Source organism: Nylanderia fulva, unplaced genomic scaffold (genome assembly GCF_048542155.1).
Source record: "Nylanderia fulva isolate GAGA-0341 unplaced genomic scaffold, ASM4854215v1 Scaffold21, whole genome shotgun sequence".
In the NCBI taxonomy this organism is placed as follows: domain Eukaryota; kingdom Metazoa; phylum Arthropoda; class Insecta; order Hymenoptera; family Formicidae; genus Nylanderia; species Nylanderia fulva.
The window spans coordinates 331,581-356,823 of NW_028190275.1; the positions used below are offsets into that span (position 1 = coordinate 331,581).

The 25,243-nt window shown below is 41.0% G+C and overlaps 1 protein-coding gene across 2 annotated transcripts in view; it reads right to left on the reverse strand.

Annotated features, from left to right (window-relative positions):
- Positions 1–25,243, reverse strand: part of svp (COUP transcription factor 2) — a 126,830-nt gene that overhangs the window by 64,858 nt on the left and 36,729 nt on the right. For both annotated transcript variants that reach the window (XM_085482671.1, XM_085482670.1), the window contains exon 3: positions 6,887–7,438. In XM_085482671.1, the coding sequence (XP_085338797.1) occupies positions 6,887–7,438 (552 nt within the window). The remainder of the gene's footprint in view (positions 1–6,886; positions 7,439–25,243) is intronic.

Genomic DNA, 25,243 nt, shown 5'->3' on the forward strand with positions numbered 1-25,243 from the left:
CTCAAGATTTAAAATTAACACTTGTTTATATTAACTCCTGTCATTCTTATTATATGAGAAATTTAAGTATTAATTTATTTATATTATTGTAAAGAAAAATTGTGACAAACGAATGGATAATAAAAAGTTAATTATACAAATAAGTTACAAGATAAATAAGGGTTTCTAATTTAAATTTTGGGAGAGGAACAAAAGCTCGGCTTTAAACTATTGATTGTCAAAAATAGATGATTTGATTACCAAAATAATCAACTAAAAATAATACGTAAATAATTAAACGAAATTTAAAAGTAAGACGAAATATCTTACTCGTGACTCTGACAATTTATTCCAATCGCGTATTTTCTCCGCGTGGGAATTAAAGCTCCAGAAGCGGTCGCGTAATTATCTCTTTTTCCTCTCGTTTTTTAGCTGAATACATAATGACGTCATGTATAATTTCATTACATAAATATCTCAACGTCTTTTCCCGGAAGATGTCGCAAATCGCAATCGCTTGTCCGAACCAGTTTTTGCGTCGGTTAATTACGATGCGTTTAACGGTATTAAAACGTGTTATCAGCGAACGTGCGAGCGCCGATATTAAAAGAAGAGAACTCGCTGAAGAACGGTCTCGTACGATTGCGCATCTCCAATTACGCAAAGTGTTTGCCGAGATACTTTCCGCTGGTTCATCGCAATCCGCGTCACCCGTTACTGTTTACCGTATCGCGGAAACTGTCTCAGATTGATGAACGTCTGGAAAGCTCGGGATTCGCTCGCTTATACTCCGTTCGTTGATAGACGCTGATTAGTCGGTGACGTGGAAACCATTCAAGAGTATAGTACGTAGTTTCTGTACTATATTATCTGTTTGTACACGTACGTGTGTCCTGCGCGCATGACAGATTCCCTCTCGTCCTTTCCGGGAAAGTTATACGCTCTTTCTCGCTCCTGCTCGATATTTCGAGAGACACGATTGTTTCAGCCCATCGATAAATTATCCGGGGTTAACAGGTGAGTACGGACGGCGCAGACGGATAATAGCGGCAACGATAAACGCGTCAATAACACGCCGACCTATCCGGGAATACGGATGATATTGATGATGGATCATGTGTAATCATCGCGACGAATCGTGTGTTATCTAACATTTGAATTGCAGAGTGCACATCCCGTTCGCGGATCGTCTTCCGGGATTAATTGAGACACACGTTTCAGGTAGAAGAGTTTTGTTTATCTCGCAAACTTTTTTTGTGATGAATTCAATTAATAAAAGAAATTATATTTTGTCGTATAATTAGCGCGAATTTTTCTACTTATATCCTTTCTTCAAATATTGTGTACAATAAATAAACTATCCAGAATTTATTAAAAATATAATTGTTGTAATCTGGAAAATTGTAAAAAAGATTAATATGTTCGTTCCAGAGTTCTAAAGAATTTAAATAATAGATTGTAACAAACACGAAATACTGGTCGTTCGGGCAAAGAATGCGAGTAAAGAGGAATATCGTGAGATAAAATTTGCGTGATAAAATTAAGGTGTAATTACTATTGACAGTTCCCTGTCAATGGAGGTTGACAGGTGTGGGTGTGTACCAATCGCGTTGCGTCAGTTCTGTATCTAGGCTCGAATAGAGGGTGCCCTGTCCGAATGTATCGAGTCATCATTGACGACGACGGCAGGAAACGGAGAAAAAAGAGAAGAGTGACTGCGCGGCCTCGCGTAGTGCCTATATTTTATTATACATATATATATATATATATATATATATATATATATATATATAATGATGTGGCAATATTTTATTAAACACACCGGCACACCCGGTGCTCGAAAGCCCGATGGCTAACAGCGGTTCGCATTCTTCATCTCGATTTCTTAATGCTCCTTCAGATCACTTATTCCCCTCCGATCACGTCAATTTTATATACTTATTTAGAATTTATACGATATTAGAGAATGTATGCAATAATCTAATATTAATGTTTCGCAATATTATATCTAACGCCATTTGTGATCACGAGCAATAAGTAAGTTCAGTAAAATTTAGAAGTGATTTTAAAATTGTATTATAATGAGAAAAATACATCAAGCTGTCACAAAAATAATTAATAAAAAAAAATAAGAATTTTATATTTTTCCTATAAATAAAAAAATAAAAAACTGCATAATTTATAAATTCCACAAATCTGAAAAATATATTTTAGCTGTAAGTAAGAACTGCAAATATTTATGTGCATAAATATTCAAGTCCATATTATTTCTGCATTCAGCTGTCCGACTTTTTTCCTTTCATTAAAATCAAGGAGATTGTTAAACATATAGTGTATATATATATATATATATATATATATATATATATATATGTTGTCGCGATGTTGTCGCGCGCAGATAGTCGGCAGATAGTCGCGCGAAGATGCCGCGGGAGATCTATACGCGGGCCCGAGATGTCGGGAGCGCTTCTCGTTGAGCTTACATTCTTAATTAGATCGTTAAATACCAGTGGCATCTCCGCGTGCTCGCGCGCGCGCGCACATGCAGAAATGCAACACGCGCGATGGCTGCTTGGTTGTTGGGCAAGGCAGCAGGGAATTGCATTGCATGCCACATAATCGTGGGAGTGTTTCCCATCAAGATACACGTAGATATATATACCGCGCACACTCACGGGGCCCCGGTAATACCCTCTCGCGCATAAATATATCCGCGCATTTACATGCCCGGCTCTACGGGGTGGTTCGCGACCAGATAACGCGGCCGATCTTATCCCGCCGACATAGAGAGAGCTTGGGATTTCGAAACAAATCGAGCCGCCCTAATCTCAAACCGCGCGACAACGATTCCCGTCTCTTTCGCGAGAGTTCAAAACTTGCGTTTTTCATCCGTCCAGACAAATTAATAGAAATATTTATTAATTTTTTTTATTCAATTCGATATATATTGCATATTGCTCTATAATTAAAGATCGAAAAAGCAAAATTTCGTAACGCGGCGACGCGAATCGCCGTCTTCGAAATTGATCGCGAGGTTCTTGGGAAATGTTACTGATTGCGGGATAAATGGCAGCGTCGGTTGTTCTTGCAATTAAGGATCTAGCCGAGAGTGAAAGAGGGAGAAAGAGCAAACTATCGTGGCGCGTTCCTTTTCCCGTATAATTACGGTCCCGATGTATCGACGTCGGGGCGTAATGATCCCGGGCGACGATTATTCAAGCGGCCTATACAACGCGCCCGGTCGTTTCGGACCACCGGGTATGCACATCTCGTGCATGCGGAACGCCGCGCCGGAGAAAGCTGAGAGGCGGCCGATCTTAGCGAGCTAAACGTTACTTTATGTATCGTGCCCTCGTTCCGCCGTTTTATCCGAACAATTAGACACGTGATCCGACGACTACGGGGTGTACGAAAAAAAGCCGCACCCTCTCGATCTCGCGGGCGAGAAATTTATCCGCGCTCGTCGGCGGACACGCTAATTTCACGTCGATTACGAGTGATACGTAAGTACCATAATCGCGTCTTTCCACAACGCATTTAATATATGTATTCAATTTATATTATATTCAAAGAAATGTGTTTCAGAGATACAAATTGGAGAAGAGGATTCATTTGAATCCAGAAAATTTGACTGACATTTTTATATCAAAGTTGATTTCATCATGTTAAATAGACACGTTAATTTGTATACTATTTTCTTAATATATAAATAAAAAAATAATTAATAATTATAATTATAAAAGAAAGGAAGAGAAGGAGAAATAATCATGAGCTATGAGAATAATAAATTAATAAATAGGATTATATTAATAAAGAAATAACTTTTGGTATATGCGATTTACACTTAAATTATTAAATAGAAAGTTTGACAACCTAAATGAATATAAAATATTCCGACGTATGATTTCGATATCGCGATTTACGTTCTCGAATCGGTTATAATTGTCGCCGCGCAACATCCTAAATATTTCTCACGATCCCGTTAACTGTCAACTGTTAATTATCAAACCGTTAATGATCAAACGCTCGTATTTATGTGGAACGCGTACAAAGCAAAAATTCGTGCGGGGATCGTTCATTATCTCGTATGCGAGATCTTAAAGCGGCATAACCGGGGCCCCGGCGCAATTAATAATGCATTTCGCATTCGCTACTTCTGTGTTTCGCTATGTATAGTGACACACCTCGATTAGCGTAATAACGCGGCTCTACGTGCGAACATTCACTCCACTTTTCATTTCAAACGAATTCATTCGCGACCGCGGATTACGGACCGTTTCCACGCTTTTACCTCTCATTAAGTTAAATTGAGCGAAATGATGTGTCCTGGCCCTTACTTTTTAACTTTCACGATAGCGATCCCCACAATAAGTAATAAGCTTATCTCTTTTGTCACTTTTATCTTCGTGGTGATATATTACAGGAATGTTACCGGTAATTTATTGACTAATATTTATTCCTAACTTGGTGTGTATATGCGTTTGTTCATTCGCGAGTCCATTAATTAAATTAGATTTCAGAGTAATTATATCGAGAAAAAAAATATTCTATTCGATAATAAATAATTATATAAAAATAGATTCTGTCTCAGCTAAATTTCTCTTCGATTAAATTAATATAATATTAATATTTATTTCATTTCTAATAGAATTTTAATATAACCTATTTAATAACTAATGATTAGAGAAAATCTAATGAAAATTTCATGTTAACATTTTTGTATATTATATATTACACTTTTCTCTCATACCTACAACTCGACTTCAAGTTAATTAAAAAAAAAAACATGCAAACTGTATATTCATACACAATTGTGCGCGTTCGTAGAAATACAATTAGACTCGAAAATGATTCCATACATAAGCTGAGTTACGTGTTTAAGGGTTAAACGTTACATCTTATAACGAAACAAGACTAGGGGAATGATACCTATGCAGCAAGGATCTGAAAGAGGAAGAAAAGAAAGCAGCCGTCCGGCGATCGCGTTCAAGCGCAGAAAATAGTAGAAAAAGTCGAATAGCAGAAAAAGAGCGAAAGGGAGGCGGCGGTTCCTCGAGAATGGGACATTAGCATAAGCTAAACCGAGCTAAGCGCGGCCATATAGCACGGAAATAAATAGCCCCCTGTGTGTCTCGTATCTACTACGAAATGCTTTAGCATGGACCATCGTCCTGGTCCCGCCGACGACGTTCTCTCCTTCTCCACGTCGACCCCCCTAAACTAAAATCTCGTGTGCGTGCGAACGTGCGTTCGACCAAAATCTCCCCTCGATTGTGCGACTGTGTGCGTACACGTACACATGCGATAATAGTGGTTCCTCCTGGAGAAAGGAGCAGATGGGCCGGGAGATAACTCGCGCGAGCGCTCGTTCGGACAGGATGCGGTTGTCATCGGATGCGGCGAGAGAGAGAGAGAGAGAAGGGATAGATACAGGGACCAGCTAGATTGGCTTCGGAGAGCGAGAACGCGCTACGAGATGAGAGACGGACGGTGGAGAGAAACGCATTGTCTCAATGTGGGCTCGATGACGATCGCGGAGCTACACATTGTTAACGTCAGTGAATTGTCGTCATGCCGTCGTCGGATCTCTCGTCGACGTCCTGGTCCTGGACGAGGATCCCAGCGCTGTTGGATGACAGTCGCGCGGAGATGATAATATCTCGCCACGTCGATTAGACCAAGCCTAGCTTCTCCGGATAGAGAAAGAGGGAAACACGGACTTAAGCTCCGAGAGCGCTTCTTCCGGCGCTCTCCTGCCACCCGGTACATAGGTACAGGAACTGTGACGCTTCGCGATCGAGGGAGAAAGAGAGAGAGAGAGAGCATTGTCCCTCTCATGCGCTGTCAGGCTTCTAGGCCCGTCAAGGATCGCGGCTACGTGACAACGAGCGTCTTCGAGATAGCATCGTCATGACGATTATAGGCGGGTAATACAGACGACGAAGTATCGCGTGTATGTATGGGAATGCGTTATAGAAGACCCTTGGTGCTAGACGCAAAAACGCAAAGTCGAATGGCTTTCTAGTATAGGCTTTCTTCGAGCGCCCTTCATTCTCCGATGGAATTTCACGACGAATCCAGTCGTTGCGAGAGATGTGTAGATAATATTTCAATAGATAATGTTTGGTGAGAAAGATTTTTATCGATAAAAAAAGTCTCTTGAAAGTTTTCAATGAATAGAAGCGCGACTTTTGAATAAACCTGTCAGATCTACGCTTAGAAATTATTATGCTGAATTTTATATACATATATATTTTGCATGAAAATAATTATAGGTATATATAACACAGTTATGTGAAGTTGAATTAAAATTTCTCTCCAATATATCTTTGATTCAACATATCGCAATCAACCTAGTTGTGTCAGCAATGAAGTATTAATACGTTATAAAATATCCTTGATGCTAAACGCAAAAACGCAAAGTCGAATGGCTTTCTAGTGTAGACTTCCTTCGAGCGCCCTTCATTCTCCGATGGAATTTCACGACAGATCAATCGTTGCGAGATGTGTAGATAATATTTCGCGAGAGATTTTTATCGATAAAAAAGTCTTGTGGGATCCGCGAAAAAGAATCGGGCCTTCGGGTGACTAGACCGGGACTCGAACCTGGAACCTTCCGCTTGCCGGGCGACTGCTCTAACCATTAAGCTACCTAGGCCCTCTGCCTAATCTTCTCGCATCACCCACTTACGCGTTATGGAGGAGTCCCGATACTACAGTCTCTTGAAAGTTTTCAATGAATAAAAGTACGACTTTTAATTAACGAGTTTTAAATAAACCTGTCAGATCTAGGCTTAGAAATCATCCTGAATTTTATATATATATTTTGCACAAATTGAATAAAAATGTCTCTCCAATGTATCTTCGATTCAACATATCGCAATATAAGTGTGACTTTCAGACTCACCGGTGGTAAAGAGGACGATGGCCTTGAGACAGCTATATTCCGCGGAGTCGACGTGAAGCGCCTTGAGTTTCTCCACTTGTTCCTGAAAGATCCTGATGTGATCCATGAAGGCGACCACGCGATCCGCCGCCATCGGCGAGGCATGAAGTCCCGCCGCCGCGAGAAGCGGCGCCACGTGAAGAGGCATCGAGCACTGGCTCGCGTTCAGGACGAACAGCTCGCTCCAGACTAGCCTGAGCAGGGCCACTTGGTCCGTCACCTGGAGATCCGGGAAGAACGGGATGTTTCGGGCCCACTCGACCGCCGAGAAGAGCAGCCGCGCCGCGAGCTCGCAGATGTTGTCGATGCCCATGATGTTGTTGGGCTGCATACACTGGCCGTATCTCGAGGTAGGATACGGCTCCGCCCTCAGCAGCAGGCCTATGTACGACGAGAGGTAACTGTGTCCGTTTATGCCGGTGCACGTGACCGATTCCCCGTTCGTCAGGGCGAACTGGCCCGGCAGACCCGGCAGCGAGGGCTGCGACGGCGGTACTCGACCCCTTTGCACGGCTGGAACAAGAGTAAATCGGGATGCTCGATCATTCTGAAGACTCGCGTCGCTACCTAAAATTCCGATCTCGCTCTTTCACGTTACACGGTTACGATCCGTCGCGATCAAGGCGGCGACAAGGCAACATCGATCGAGCTTGCGAAATTTTGTTCGAGGATGTTTCGAGTGCGAATGAAAAATACAAGTGATAGATGGGAGGTATAAGAAGTGTTTTTTTTTTTATTTAATGTTAATTCGACGCGTATCGCATCAATAGTAAAATGTTTCTTTTAGATCATATACTTTTAGACATAGATGTTTCAATCTTTCGCTTTCAAATGTTTATTATTTATTTGATTTATTATGCATCAATTGTAAAAGTTGATGTATCTATAGAAAGAAAACTTTTGATAGTTTAGTTCATTTAATGTGTTCATTTTTTATTTTCTTTCCTGTACGAAAAAAATGCACGGAGAGAATTTACCCTGAAAATCTTCAGATTAATATTTACCATATTAATGTACATAGCAAAATTAATCAAACATTTTATTATCTTATTGTGGTAGATATTAATATTTTTTATTGTGGTGTAAATATTAATCGGAGAAGCTCTTATAAAATTCTAAGAAAAAAATCTCTGTATGCAAAATGTATATCTTTTTAATGTGATTCTTTCTTTTCAAGCTTTTGCTTCCACGTGTTCTCTCGCTCTTTCAAATCGCCCCAGTTTACGATCTGCCTCAATCATCTGTCCTTGAAATCTTTTCGAGAAATAGGAAAATTTTGACACACTCGACAAATCTGTGCTTATGAAACTTATCTATGCAGTCACGCGTCATCGAGTTCAGGAAAAAGAAACGGGTTCTTTCACATTTGCGGTGATCCTCGGTTGAAATTTCACCGAATCGTTCGGTCAAAAATACTCACGTCATTCGACATAAGTGCGTAGTATCAATTGTTACACGAGAATTTCCTGCGATCAACGTCGACGCGAGATGAGGATCAGACGAGCGCGTTTAATGATGAATATAAGTCGGACCTCGAGTCAACGTTTGGCAGCGATCGCACATGAATAATATATCCCCTAAGTAAACACTGTAATATCAAGGGCACTCTCGTTTGTAGCTGATCGGATCCAGCGAGACCCGTCAAAAATCTGTGACAGGAGGATTGCGCCACGTGCTCTTGTCTATACGTTGACAGCGCGAATTTCTACGGTCGCCCGGAGCGCTCATTTTTATCGAATACGCAGACGTGACGTAACGAATGGACCAGCGGTCAGCTGACTAACGGTCCGTTTCGAGCGAGAGATCGTCGTTTCGTATGTGCGTTCGTACCTTCGATAGGTATATATATATATATATATATATATATATATGTATAACGTATTCAGTTACCTCGCGTATACTATACTTGGCTACGTATACTAGCTAGCTACTTCCAAGAAGTCGCCGATGAGAGAAGGTGCACGACACCTGTACCGGAACCCGGACGAATCGCGGCAATATACCCTGGAGTGTCTGCAAATATTGTGCAAAGGCAAATATTGTATACGCACGGCCGTGACGCGGCACGTTCAAGTACACGCAAATACAGGATCGCCTAAGAGAGAGGAGACGAAGCGATGCCGCCGGTGTCGGCGATTTTCGATTGGAACTATACGAATTTCGTAGTTTTGTTTGCGGTTCATCGACTAGCAACGTTATTATCACCACCATCATCATTATCTTCATCATCATCATCATCATCATCATATCATTGAGGTTAATGCAGTCGTGAAATAACGTACTACTTTGATAGATTTAGCCACAGGTTTTCTTGCTCAAACACATGTGCTATTATTAAATTTGTATGTATAATTCTTTTGCAAGACGAAAGTATCCAAGAATAAAATCTGGAGAATAATCATTTCAATGCATTTCTAAAAAGAATATATATCTATATAAAGTTACGTGAATTTTTACATCAAATGGTCCCACATAAAAAAATGCAAGCAGTACGCAAAATAAAAATCCTTTTTCTTTTTTCCCACACAATGTACACGTGCCTCACGTATTAAAAAAATAATTAAAATTTTTATTTCGCATCTCTCAACGAGTCTTTTTCTTTCAATCGACAAAGATGACATTCGAGCTCGACTTTTCAGCTAGAGGGCAAATTTCTCGTCCCGAATAGACCTCGGATTCGACTTCCTCGACTTGGGCCTTTCGATCGCGGGTGAGGATCGTATCTCTCCTTCGTGGCCGATCATGCGAGATGTCCTGCGCAAACCGTTATGTACTTATAAACGCGCCTCTGCCGCATTCTCCGGGCGCGATTACCGCGATTATTACCGGACCGCGCATTTTTTCCGCGCGCGGATTACACGCGCTCACACATATATATGTATATATATATATATATATATATATATATATATATGTACACACGGAGAAGGAGAAGGAAGACGACGACGAGATTACTCTTTGTTGAGTAACGACCGCTCTTGCGCGATTGTCCAGCGCGCGCGATTGCGCTCGTCTGTCCGCGTAACGCAATTACTTCGCGTTACACGAGGAGTGTGCTTTCACTCGCGATAATTGGCAAATGACGGGGCAACGCGTGCGCGTGACAATGCTGAAAATGAGGAACGAGCCTTCGCAAATCTGCGCGCTTCAACATCGTCTCCGACGATTCAAGTAGGTAGGTGGAATTATTTAAATGCGCGCTCGGAACCTTCGGGTCTTTCAAGGTTGCATTTTTCGCGACGTAATTTAGAGTAATAACTTCCCGTCTACGCACTTGTGTATATACTTCTCCCCTTCCTCGAAGTATTAAATTATTTACAGCGAACAATTATTAGGGAGCACGATTGTCATAGAGGTGTCTTCTTTTTTTCATAAAAACATTTATGAAATGCAGAAGATAAAGAAGAAATTATTTCCTCTATATTTTTCCCCCAGCTGAATATTACGTAAATTTGTACGATATTATGACGATTTCAAGATTTTTCAGCTGAAAAAAAACGCGTGTAATAATGCATAATATATTTGTGGACATCAGCTGTTTTATGTCAAAAACGATATTCTAGCTGTAAAGATGTATAGGTGCCCTATCTTTTTATTATTTCATCATTATGTCCGAAGTCTTCAAGATTAGATTTAAAATTGTCAATTGCCCTGCGTAAAATGATGTCCTAAGAGAATGGGGCGACATTCGACGACATTCTGGAGGACTCTCGGAACGCGGAACCACAAGAGACAGCATCGAGAACACACTTAATCCTCAAAAGGGAACACCGTCTAGGCAAATTGCGACTCGTAACAACGCGTGGGTGTACTACGCACGGTGCACCGATGCAACGCTCGTGTTCTCGGAAGAGATAGCGGGCTCTCGCGAGAGAAATGGCGGGAGCGAGCAGAAGCACACTCGTTCTAGCTCGTAAGAAAAGACTAGTGCTGGGACCAGAAGAGAGGGTGGCTAAAAGCGAAATGGAGAACGGACGAGGCGGCAGAGAAGAAGAAGAGGATGCTGAAGAGCGAGGAAGGAAGTCTTTCACGTACGAGACTCTCCTGCTCGAAAGAGTCGAGACTCGAAGAAACGGCGTCCCGCTGAGAAGCGCCTGGATTCCAGCCTCCGCCTCGCGGCTAACGAAGGAATGGGTTCTCTCTCTCTCTCTCTCTCCTTCCTTCGTTCTTTCATTTCTCTTTCTATTCGTCTCGCTATAAGTTTCCTTTCGTTCTCCTATTCTTTGCTTCTCCTCGCGAGAGAAGCTCGTCCTGACCCCCAGAAAAGGATCGACGAAAAGGGATTTAACGCCTCGGAGTAGCGACTTCCGCGATATCGATGCATCGATAATGAGGCGAGAAAGCGAAGGGAAGAGATAGAGAAAGTTGTGACAATGACGCGAAGTTGACACGCGAAACCGAAGATAAACATGTTTCGAGCATACGGGTGAACTTGTTCAGATCGACCGATAGTCGAGAGTGATTCATCGAGACTGGGGACCTCCTTTTTCTCTTCATTTCTTATGCCGACATCTCTCAGCCTGTGTCTTCTCCAAAACATCTTCGTACAATCGCATACGCATTCGCAAAATGTGAAGAAAAATATGAAATCAATCAATTTCATCCCAAAAAATCCATCTTTCATTTTATCTCTGATATGCAAGTTGATTTCATCTATATAAAAAAAAATATATACATAAAATATAATTTTGTATACACATTCCGACACAATATCTTCATATGATTTTCCATCTTATCAGTGTTGATATTCACGATGCCTTGATCTCCCGAGTATCCCCGAATCTCGCAAGACGACGTAAATTAGAAACATGCGAAGAAAAATATGAAACCAACCAATTTCACTCAAAAAATCCATCTTTGGTTTTATCTCTGATATGCAAGTTGATTTCATCTATATAAAAAAAAATATATACATAAAATACAATTTTGTATACACATTCCGACACAATATCTTCATATGATTTTCCATCTTATCAGTGTTGATATTCACGATGCCTTGATCTCCCGAGTATCCCCGAATCTCGCAAGACGACGTAAATTAGAAACATGCGAAGAAAAATATGAAACCAACCAATTTCACTCAAAAAATCCATCTTTCATTTTATCTCTGATATGCAAGTTGATTTCATCTATATAAAAAAAAATATATACATAAAATATAATTTTGTATACACATTCCGACACAATATCTTCATATGATTTTCCATCTTATCAGTGTTGATATTCACGATGCCTTGATCTCCCGAGTATCCCCGAATCTCGCAAGACGACGTAAATTAGAAACATGCGAAGAAAAATATGAAACCAACCAATTTCACTCAAAAAATCCATCTTTCATTTTATCTCTGATATGCAAGTTGATTTCATCTATATAAAAAAAATATATACATAAAATACAATTTTGTATACACATTCCGACACAATATCTTCATATGATTTTCCATCTTATCAGTGTTGATATTCACGATGCCTTGATCTCCCGAGTATTCCCCGAATCTCGCAAGACGACGTAAATTAGAAACATGCGAAGAAAAATATGAAACCAACCAATTTCACTCAAAAAATCCATCTTTCATTTTATCTCTGATATGCAAGTTGATTTCATCTATATAAAAAAAAATATATACATAAAATACAATTTTGTATACACATTCCGACACAATATCTTCATATGATTTTCCATCTTATCAGCGTTGATATTCATGATGCTCTCCCGAGTATCCCCGAATCTCGCAAGACGACGTACGTATATTTCGCGAGAAGGGAACCGGACAGACGGGAATAGTTGCCTATCGACCTGGCTGAGATTCGCAAGCAAAATCGGGACGTCCGTGGCGAACGTCTCGAGAACGGATCGTCGACGGAGAGGATGCGAATTAGCATGATGCGGTTCCCCGATAGCGTCGAGCGCGGCGTAAACGTGTGCGGTTGTATACGTTTACGGTGTATGCAGATTCGGTATACCGTTACCAACCACCATCGTAGTCATCTACCCGATTCGCCCGTCGCCTCGTACCTTGCCTACCCAACGCGTGACGTCGTACTCGCAATCAGGCGATACCGTCTCCAACGTGCCGGATTAACCGCATCTCTCCGCTCCGTGGTTTCTCCTTGTTAAAAGAGAGTCTCTCACCGCTTCGCGATTCCCGATACGAGTCCCCTACTGCTACTGCACTTTGTTTGTACCGTGTTTGCGACGCACGTCGGGATCGTTAATTATCGCGAGATATCATCAATCGGATTGGCCAATCGGGAAAGAATATTAAATAAGTGTGGCTATGATTTCTAATCAAATTTTAGGGATCATTAATCATTCTCAGTGTCGAAAATTAAATTTTTATCTTGTACATAATTACCGAATCTAATTATTTTATATATATATATATATATATAAAATAAAAATTATAAGATAAAAATTTTATACAATCAATTAAAGTGTACCACTAAAAGTATAAAATAAAATGCTAAGAGCTTTGCTTTAAAATCGCCTTCCACGAAAGTAAACGAAGGTGCGCCGAAAATCAAATCCGCTGCAATTAATCCAGGATTAAATGATCGGGGAAAAAAAAGAAAACAATTTTTGCCTCCCATCAAAACCGAATACAGAGCGCGTTTCTAATTAATTAAAGACCATTTATCGCAAGAAGAGAGAGATTGCTAACGGTATATTTTTCACGTGTAACGATTAAATAGAAGTCATCGCTGCTTTCAATGTTGGAGGTCATTCAAATCAAGCGTTCGAAAGCGGTACCGTAAATCGCGATAAAGCATGTACATTGATGGCACAATGAAAGATCTGTCTTCCACGGGATATCTCATACGTTACTTTCCTTTGGCGAACGATAATGCTACACGTCAAAGCGATGTGGCTTCATTAGCGCGCGCGATTACCGATCGTCGCGCTAGGCCTCGATACCTGGATAAAGCGGAAGAATCGCGGAGGATTATCGCGGAGGAAAGAGGAGAACCTTGACGCGCGTTATGCGCGCATACCGGAGAGAGATCTTACCAGGAATCCTGAGCGATCTCTGCGCGTGGCGTATATTCTCGAAGAAGTCCGCGAGACGTGGATTGATGATCCTGGGCGCGCGGTTCGAAAAACAGAGGGGACAGGAGAGAAAAAAAAAAAAAAAAAAAGAACCATCGAGGTCGAACCTATACCTTTCTTCTTTTCGCACGCACACAGACCTCGCGCATGTGTGCCGCGTGTAGGTGGACATCCATGTGTGCGTGTCCACACGCGCAGGAGACAAGACGCGTCCCGACGTGACGTACAATGTGAAAACGCGCCGTGGTATCGCTCGAAATAATTATAAACATCGGGGAGTGACGATCAATCTTCCGCGCGCTCACCTCCTCGATAATAATAAACGAATTACCGGAGGAGGACCAGAAGACGGCGCAAGGGAAAAGAAGAGGGCCCCCCTGTATTTTCAGAATGAGAGGGAGAAGGACGAGCACCCGCGGAGCACGTGATTTAAAATGTTAATTCTTTTCGTTCACGGCGACAGCCGCGTTGATTAAGACGGACCGGACGCGACGCGATAAAGGAATTTCATTAGCGCTCGTGACGTATATGCGCTGCGACTTACATTAGAAATTTAACACGATCCGACAACAAACGGAAAGCGAGCATTGCCGAAGATTTTTGCCAAGCGGAGATCAGGATTCGAAAACCATCGGAATAAATATTAAATATTGAGAACGGTTTTTATCAAATTATTAAAAAATAGTGAAATATATTTTAATAAATGTATTATTATAAAAGACAGGCATGAGTTGGCCGCAATATTGGTTATATTTGTTATACACTTTATTTTAATGAGTGTCCTGTGTTCGGATGAATGTGCCGTGAAAGCGTCTAGAAACGTCAAACAGGAGATATGTATTTTTTTTTTTTTTCAATCTTGTCTAGGCGAATTTGCATAATTGCCGAAAGTGTATATTCGAAGAAAGATATAGAGACAGAGAGAGGAAGGAATCGACTAATCAGATGCATAATATACAGAATATTCTTGTTTATTATTTATTATCAATTTCGATTTCGCGCGGAAAAAATTCGACGCGTTTAATGATTTCTGGAGGCGGCGTTTTATTGCGGTCGCGCGTCCCGACTTTATGTTTCGCCGTTCGATGAACAGTTATCGAGGATTTGCATAATTTCAAGAGCCGAACGGTAGCGCTGTATATAGAACTGCAAAAGGACTGCTCGTTACCTTGTCGAGAGATGGTCCGAGTTTTCTCGAGGATTTTGGTCGCGTGTCAATCAACCATCCGCAGTGTATACATACATGAATATTCCGATACATCGCGACCGTAGTTTCCCGTGGAATTCAACCGACGAATGACGTCCATCGTTTGCTTGCAAATGTAGGAACGTTTCCTGTATGCTGATTAATCTATTACGAGGTGATCCGGCATTGTTATCAAGAGCCATTAGCGACTGCGTACTCGTTAATCTTCCATATATAGTGGGGCAACTTTGATGATATATCATGCATTCGCATATTTTTCCTCAAATTACGCGATCTCCAGCTGTAGCTTTAGAATACACCGCGGTCTTTTGAATTTTCATTGACTTCACACGTGTCTAATTATAGAAAATGAAAAATACATGAAAAAAATGGATGTAATAAATCTCGATGATGATTAATATGTAAGCTTTAACGCGGTGAAATTATTCTTATGCAGAGTATAATAATACAAAGTAATTCAGCGAACGATAAATTCAAAAGTGCATGATAAATATAACGATATGAATCTTTAATGTCTCCCTCGCATGATATATTTACGCGTATGTATATACTTCATTTGGTTTCTTAACATTCTAAAAACTTAATGACCGACCCCTTAACACCTGACGATCGCATTTGCATCCTATTCCATTTCAGCATTGAGGAATGCGGCGTGAAATTAATGTCCTTACGGGAGAAGAAATATTGGGTCATTAACATAAACTCTACGGACCCTAACAGGTTAACGCGTCTTGCGGAAAAGCAAGTATAACGTTTCTCGATTCACGCTCGTGAAACTTTCCTCCGGCGTGTCATCGCGGCCGATATTCCTTCACGATATCTATCCTTGGCAGGACGCGCCTCCTCTTTCTAACGCGATACGGACCTAAATACCTCGCAGGTGAAACTCGAGACGTTCTTCGTCGCTCTTCGTGCTTATCGATCCGCGACACCTCTCTGTTTTACGATGTTTTACGACGCGAGGAAGAGATTGCGCCGGGAGAGGTGCTAATTGCCCGGCATAAAATATTGCAATTATTGTCGCAGGCCTACCATAAAGCAGAAATGTTCGTGAAATTGCAAAAGGAAACGCAAAAATATCTTGTCACGTTTTTCCAATGTGTTCAAGCATCGCGATGTTCAAGGCAATACTTGCGTTCCAACGGAGCAACGAGATTGAAATATTAATTAATTTTTAAATATTTCATATTTGGATGGCGTAGAAAAATATTCGGAACTCATCATTTTACAGGCTCCGACTTTCTCGTCCTTTCGCTAATTTAAATTTAAATTATAGTTATTATATGATTTGGTAATTTAATTAATAATAAAATATTTTAAAAAACAGTCACACTTAATATTTCTAATATTAACATTGTAATTTTCATATGTTAATTTTAAATAACTTGACAAGTGGCCTCGCGTTATTTTCTATTTTTCGAATGATCGCTCGAACCGTCCGACGATATAAATATACTCGAAGGACCATCGATCTTGCAGGGTCGTTCCATCAAAATCGAAACGGAGCCGAAAACATTTCAAGTATCTCGCTCTCTTAGAGAGACGAGTTCGCGAGGAGGATAGAAGGAAAGGTTCGAAGCTCTCGCAGGAGAGGAAGAAAGAGAAGAAGTCCGCCTACGATCTCTCCTCGGATGACGACCTACATGAGCCACCGCTGTACGAGGTCATTGGGTCATCGGTTAGGCGTCGTGCAAACGTTATCCTCAAGCTGTTTGCCTTCGCCCACCGTTTAACAAAATTCCCTCGAGCGCGCCTGACTAACATGATCACGAGTGCGCTGTTACACGTTCGATCACCCCGAGATGTGCCAGTTTCCCGTTCCTTCTATTGGTTCCTATTTCTCTTGCTATCATCGACGGCGCTTCCTCGTGTGTTCTTCTCCTCAAATCAACATTGAATTAACGATGACGAGGAGAGCACGATGACCTGAATTTCGCATCGATATCCGCGTCGATACGACTGGCTTCGATGTGAAATATAACAGACCGCTATTCGACTATCAAATCGATTTAGAAATATATTAGAGAGAGAGAAAGGAACAATTGATTGATATAATAAAAGAAATATTATATTTTTTTTTATTTGACATCTCGATAAAATATTCCTCAAATGTAGAAAGTGCGCCGACATTCCATGTACGTAAATGAACGTCAAGTTCTTCATGGTCTACACACACGTCCCTTCGAGCAGAAAGGTTAATTTACGGTATACACGGACCTCGCACGAAAAATATACATTCACATAAACACCCTACGGCAAATCTACCGCGGAAGGCTATAATAATACAGTAGAAGTGCTTCCTAGTCCCAATCTCTGATGTCTCTTTTTCTCCTCAAAAGAATTGCGATTCTTTGTATTTAGTATATAATATTTATCTCGAATAAATAAACTCTCGCCCCTCTCCATGCACGATTAAAAAGAATTCTAAAAAGTTGGATCAAGTAAAATAAAGCGTATGCAATTATATAATTGCGATATTATACTACTTTATATTTACCTTATATAAAAAAGTCGCAAGTGCCATTTATTTCTTATTCTCATATTTCTACTCTGATATATTATTAAAAAAAACAAAAGAAGTTACATTTGCATGGCCGCGGGTAAATAAATATGTGAATATGTCCTCGTATAACGCAGAAATTAATTTCGATTTTTTTTTTTTTTTTTTAAAGATCAAATTTCATTAAATCTTATCATTATTCGAGCAAGTGTCTTTCGTTCGTTTCATCGTCGAGTATTCAGCGATGCGCTCTATAAATCGTTCCTCGAAAATCGTGATGTTGTCCGCGGAATTGACGTGGGTCAATCATCGAAGACAAAAAAAAAAAAAAAAACGCAAAGAGGTGAGCGAGCGGAGCGGAACGGAATGTAGGATGATGACGGGCGAAAGAAGGAATGGACATTATGGACAATATGCAACACATCGCGTGGTCGATGCAACACGGAATGATTTTTACATATCTAATAAATGGGTGTGAGATACCCGCGGGCGGCAATTCGGAAGTGCCAAACGAGAGAGAGAGAAAGATCAAAGTAAGACGCGTTGCCATTAAGATTTTCACGACATTGTTCCGTTATAATACGACGAAATTGACAAGTTTGCATGTTGAAAAGATTTTTGTGGAGAAAGCAAGAATAAATAATTTAAAGAATTGTAATTAATATTTATAATTTATAAATGCAATAAAATACATTATTAAATGATTCATCATCGATAAGTAGCTATTCTTCCTTGTTTAACATCTTTTAGTAGAACGTTCTTTTTTTCAGAGCGATTAAAAGTGACGTAAAAATGGCTAACGGCGTCTGACAGTTTGCCAGAGCAGCGAATTAAATGATATATTTTTCAATCCAACAACCTTCCAGGATTTTACGTAATTCTGCCGTGTGTCGCGACGCCAACGGGGCCGATAGTATGATGATATAGAATCGCGTATATATGTATGCATAATATATATATATATACGACTTGTTGGAAAATGGAGCCAGTATAACGGCCTAGCTGCAAGGTCGTTTCGCGACTCGCTGCGACATATAGATCGTCTAATAATTAGATGTACACACAAGCAGAGCTGCTTACCCCCGCTGGTTGCACTTGTTCCGACAACCTTGGCACCGAGCCGGTTCTCACGATCTTTCCGCAACACGTTTATAAAGACGCCTTTACGAAAGCGCGTGCGTTCCCGACGCAATGCCTCGTCGTTCTTTCATGATGCTTAAAAACCCCGGCGCATCTCACCCGGTTATTTATTCGCCCTGCCAATCAATTTGATAGCAACTACATCATCATGCATATATCGCTTACTCTCTCTCGTGAGAAAAGTGCAGCATAATCCGAAACTCTCGCTCTTACCCGAATAGAGAGAGAACTGCTATTAGTCCGATAAGAGGTACTCCGCGCAAATTAGATGTTTCTCTTTAACAGAAATTATCAAAGCGCAGTCATCACTGTAGGTATATACGTCCATTAGTAGTTTCACGTTGAAAACACGTTTTTAGCGAGTACAAGCAACCGATCTAACATTTACATTCACATCCTTACATGATTAATGACGGGATTTACATATGAGCTTAACAAGCTAGTTATATCTGATAAATCTCTCGTGTCTGATAAATTCAGTATAAATATCTCTATAGTGTAAGAACTCGTGTTTGTCGAGTTAAGTATTCCTAAATCGTGATTTTGTAAAATATTTGTTGTATAGTCTTTGTCTATCCTATTTTAATGTAAAGCGCACTTTGGCATCTACAAAGGACATGTATTTGTGGTTTTTTTTGTTCTTCAAATATTTCTTACGTATATAGAGTGCGATTGTGTTATTAATCCTTCAAACTCGTCTTCGCATGCACGAAAAGCCGACTCACGAATTCGACGCAAGAATGGAACTTGATGATAGTCATAGAGACGCTAATGCCGCGTTTGGGATAGCTTTCGAAACATTGTCTCGAGTTGTCGAGGGCTCTCGATAGTCGAGCGCGTCCCCGCGATATCGCATCATCATTTAAGGGGCGGCTATGAAAAGGTCAGGAGCACCGGGACTCCCCTTGAAGATTTTAAAGGTCTGTATTCCCGTCCTTGTGCGAACACAAGAGACATAAATTCGATACAAGAGCCACGATTTCTAGCGGAAAAGTATATTGTATATATTTAAAAATTTAACTAGATCGAATTTTTCGCTGTAATTATTTATTTTAGAGTGCAATTTAAAATGTGCATTACACATTTTAATACGTATCACTTTCTGTACAATCTTAATAAATTCTTCTTATTTTTCAAAATTTTATTTAACCAAGTAAACAGATAATGAAATTTTTAGTTGAACTTTCTTTATTTTTCTTCTCAAATACCAAGATTCTATAATCTATAATTTTAACATTTTTACTCGAGAATAATTACAAACATTTAAATCTGTTCAATCCGACAGCTTCATAATAAACTCATAAATTATAAAAAAGTTCGATGAGTATATTTGATTAATATAAAAATATATGAAACAAACGTCATTCCAGACGCAATCAATGTATATAATTCACGCAAACTGTCTTAATGACAGCAGGCAAAAAATCTTATAGACTTAAAGTCCCGTTTCGCGAGATGTTATTCGTTCGACTGACGATTTGTACGATTCCACATGATCGATCGCGCGCAATTCGTTCCCGAATATTGAGACATTCCTACGACGTGGCTGCGAGAAATTAGCGTGTAATTCTGATCCCGATCGGGCAGCACGTTTCCCTTTTCCGGACGCACGTGTTCGATAAGTTCGTTAGCTCGAACTTCTGGGCGGTGAGCAGTCAAGTTTACGACAGGACGCCCCGGGCGATCCTTCGTCCTGTTAGGAGAACTCCACCTCCTTCCACTTCATCTTCTTCGCGCGCGCGCGCGCGCGTTACGTCACGCGCGACCGTATTTATGAACGCGTGTCGTCACGTGCCCGAGTTAATTTCCTGCCCCGTCGACTTGCCGACTTTGGAGGTAAAATCGACGCGGAATCGCCTAAAAACTTCTCGCGTGGGGTCGTCTCTTATACGCTTTATTCGAGTCGCGTACAGCCTGGTTGAAAGATTCCCATGGAGATATCATCGTGTTTAGCCTACTTTCGATCATGAGCACGTATTCGCTAGTCGCAGATTTACCTCATCGATTATTAAACTAATGGTTTCTGTAGTCATCATCGAGGATGCAACCGGTAATTACGAATTGAAAAAATTTCACGATCAAAGGTTAATATATCGTTGGTAACTGTATAGCTGCGTTTCACAAAAATGTCACTGCGTCTTACTTCATCAGCTGATTGGAATAATCAATTTATTTTTTCCAAAAGGGGGCATAATTAATATTTGTCCTTCCCTTAAATTTTTTGGTTTTATTTTCATGTTTTAATTAAATATGCAAATAAATTTTAGTGTTTATTCAAAAGGCTGTCATGAACTGTCAATCATTCGATTCTACCTTTTCGTGTGAAAAAAAATGCATTTACTCTTCGCAAGCGCATAAATCGGCGACAATCGTTGGGAATAATCTCTGGTCTGGCGCGTTTCATCTCGCGGGAAGGAGGAGACGAATAAACGGAGCGATCGGGATTTCACGAGCGGGACGATCCTTTTCGAGGCTCGGCCGGGACTTCTTTCGCAGCGGCTCCTCTCTTCGAGAGAGTTAATCGCGCCGCGATTAACGGTCGTGATTGCGACTTGCTCGGGCGAGTCCCGCGATGGATTCCGAGGGGCGTACTCGATCATTTACGGGCCCTCGGCATGCTTTTCCACCGCAGATCCGAGATACGCCCGCTAAGTTTCTCCGTTAGAGAGGAAAGAAAAAAAAAAGGACGAGAGAAGCGACCCTTCGGACGCCCCTTCGATCTCGCAGTTTTCACTTAAAACGCGCGCAAATGTGCGCGATCGGTTATCGTAGTAATTGTAAAATAATCGGCCCCGCATCGTCCTAAAGCTCGCATCCTTTATTACGATACCAATCATCTCCATGCAGTGCGCATCTCGGAGCAACAGGCGCGATTTAAAAAAAAAAAACTCGATTATAGAGTTCCACCCGATTAATTTTTGTGTGCTCGTTAAAAAATCAAAGAAACTTTTACCACTCTAGAATCCCGATAAACAAATAGAATTCACTAATATCTATAATTCCAGAAAATTGGATCTTCAAGTACGCTTCATCAAAGTGCTAATAATAATTATGCTCAACACGACGACGCGTACGGAAAACGCGTCAGTTCGAGTATCGCTGAAAAGCACGGCTCGACGTATTGAAAAACTACTCGACTCTCGTCATAAACATGCTGTTTCGCAACGCGTTTATCTCATTAAAGAGAGAAGACTGGAAAATCCGCTCGCACGCTTTCTCGCTTCGCAATTTGCGGGCATTTAAAGAGGCAACGACTGGTCGCTCGCTCTCTCTCTCTCGTTAGATTCGCGGGGTGCGAGCGAACAAAATTTTTCGCGGGAGGATATCGAGGAAGAGAGAAGTCGAGGTATCGCTTAAAGAGAAAGAGAGCCGGAGAAAAAGGAAGAAAGAACAGGCCGAATACACCTGCGGATATCGAGACAGCCGACCGGCCGGGAGGGAGAACCAGTCGACGCGGAATAACTGGTATTAATACGTCACGTAATTACCGTGCGCGAGGGAGCTATATACCTGTGTGTAGGTATACCTGGCCAGGGCGGCCAAAGTCTCGCTTCGAGAACCGGGCTGGTTGGGCTATGAAGAAAAAGAGAGGATATGCCATAACAGCGCGCGCGCTCTCGAGCGCAATACACAGCTTCGCGCGCACGCAATGCACGCAGGTATGCACGCACGCACGCGGGAGGAACTCTTAGAACTCCGCGGAAGATGCACTCACTTCGAGTGCGCGTCTTTGAAGGAGTAGCGCGCGAGAGGGAGAAAGGCAGTTTCCAGGCGAGAGCCGGAGGTCGCTCCGGGCCATGCTTCTGTTCCGACCCATTATGATAATTTCGCCGGAAAGAAGAAGGTTACCGACTCACGGCCGTCGGTTTCATTCGCGGGAGGATGGATCGTCGTGTCCGAACGAAGCGTTAATTCGATGTTATCCTTTCTCGCGAGTTCCGACCGCAGAAAACACCCCCATGTGTGTGGTGCGACACTTTGTGTCCGAACGTTACCTTGCATCTCTTCATCAGTTGTAATTTTAAGTGTCATAAAAACCTTTGAATTTTATTTATTTTTAACATCCTACCGCACGTAATGAATTTTAATATCTCGCTATTTTTCTAGCTTGACCGCAGGCTGTTAGGGAATTTTATAAGTCTGGAATTGTCAGGGAAAAAGTGAGTAAATTTTACTCTTCATCTGGATTTTTCACATTATTCTACATTTGTCTCTCAGCACGCTAAATTTCAATTGATAGACAAAACTAAAAAAATTGATATATTATAATAAAAATAAAAAAGATGATTATTGAAATAGTTTATAGCGACATGTTTGTTTCGATTATCATACATAATTCAGATTGTATAATCGATTTAAATTTTCCTTCGTTTAACTTCCGAACCTTTTCATCGTTGACAAAAATACCTCAAGGATTTCATAATTTAGCATTAAATTGATTTATCATATAGATATATGCAAATTATGTACTTGGAAAAAATAATACTAAAAAATCAGGGAATTTTTTCATCGAGTCTGCTGAACACCCTGCTTGACAGAACGCGATAAAATAAAATAACGTACTCTCAGGAGAATTTCTTATTCAGGTATATCTATTCCCGCGCTTTCTCGGAAAAGGGATGTGACAAACGAAGGAATCCGCGTCTCATCTTTCGAGCCGCGATACACATCACCGGGAATACTCCTCTGGAAGAGTAAAGAGCGAAATTTATTATTGATCGGACTTATCGCGCAATCGACGGATCGCGATCCTCGAAGAAGCGCGCCTGACGCGTATGAAATTTATTACGCTACATTTATCGCAATCAAGAGCGCGAGCTCCGACTTTTCTACGACTCCTCTCTTCGGCATCGGCGTCGCGACGTTCTCCAGCGATCGAGATCGCATCTTCGACGGCGAAGACACGACGAAGGACGAAGAAGCGGAGATGAGGAAGAGAGAAAGAGAAGTGGCGCGAGACGGAGATTGAGAAAGGGAGAGGTCGGTGGAGGTTACAAGGTTACACGCGTCCAGAACAGAGCGCTCGCGCGAGCCCGCCTAAGGTTCCCACGGTGCCTGCTCGCGGCGAGGCTCGCTCGCACGCTACTCCACGCTATGCTCTTACGAGCAACATTAAGCTCGAGGAAGGCATGGAGAAACGAGCGACCCGGGCTCGAACTTGGCGAGGAACGACGGAGATGGAGGAACGTCGGGCGAGCGAGATAGAGGGAGAGGAAACACGGTCGGAAGAAGGTGGAGCGCACCTCTCTGGATGATGAGAGAGGGAGAAAAAGAAGAAACGAGGGAGGAAAGGGGGTGAGGAAGGGAGGGAGGGCGAAGGTGGGACCACGCAACAATCATGTACGCGGCGCGTTATTAATATCTGCTTTCGTTCACCTCCGCGGAGCTGATTCGTAAACGCGCGGGTTCTTATTCGCGGATCTTCAGAGACCGGAGAGCGAGATTAGCCTAGTCCTGCGACGTGAATGATAATGCGTGAATTACGCACGTGGGACTTGATTTTCGTCCGAGAACGAAAGTAATTTTTTTATTCAGACCCAAAGCGATACTCAATTTTGTTTTAGGGGTGAGAGATTAATCGGATCAATTTAATTAATAGCGCAGTTCGATAATCGATTGCTGAATGTTCCAGTTGAAAGTTAATAGTATGATTAGGATTTCCTTATATTACTGATATTTATTTTTTTAATTATTCTACTTTATTGATAATTGTTTTTATAACTATTGGAGGGTATATCATAATTTTTATAGGGTAATCAGCTAATTCAATTTATTTTATAATATATAGGTGCGATACGGTCAGTTTCACAAATATTATCGTATGAAGTAAGATTTATTTTAATTATTTTAGTTATTATATTAATAAGAGAGAGAGATATTCTATTTTTGATTTTATTAATATAATATATATCCTTTATTTATTATATCTTTTATTAGGATTTTAGCTGAATTAAATCTTTATTGAGAGTGAATCAGAGTTAGTTTCAGGGTTTAAATATTGAATATTTTAGAGGGAGTTTTACATTAATTTTTTTATCTGAATATGGAATAATTATTTTTTTTTAGATTAATTAGAATTTATATATTTAGAAATTTATTAAGATATTCCAGAACAACCTGACATTTTCGTCTCTCGTAGAATCGATTCGAATCCAGCGATTCCGATCGAGGTTCCAGTCAACTAGATTCATCTCCCGCTTATCTCGCGATCGAGGCGGAGATTCGCTGGTGCGAAACGAATAGGCTTAAACGTTGCTGTTTAACAGACAGACGCTTAACGGCGTCGTCCCGTGCTGTTTCCGTTAATCCGCGGATTATATCCGCTCGTTGGGCATTTAATATCGGATGCTGCGCGCGCGAAGCGTCATCCATTTCGCCTAACTCGAATCATTATATCGCGAATTGCAACGGAATAAAAATCGC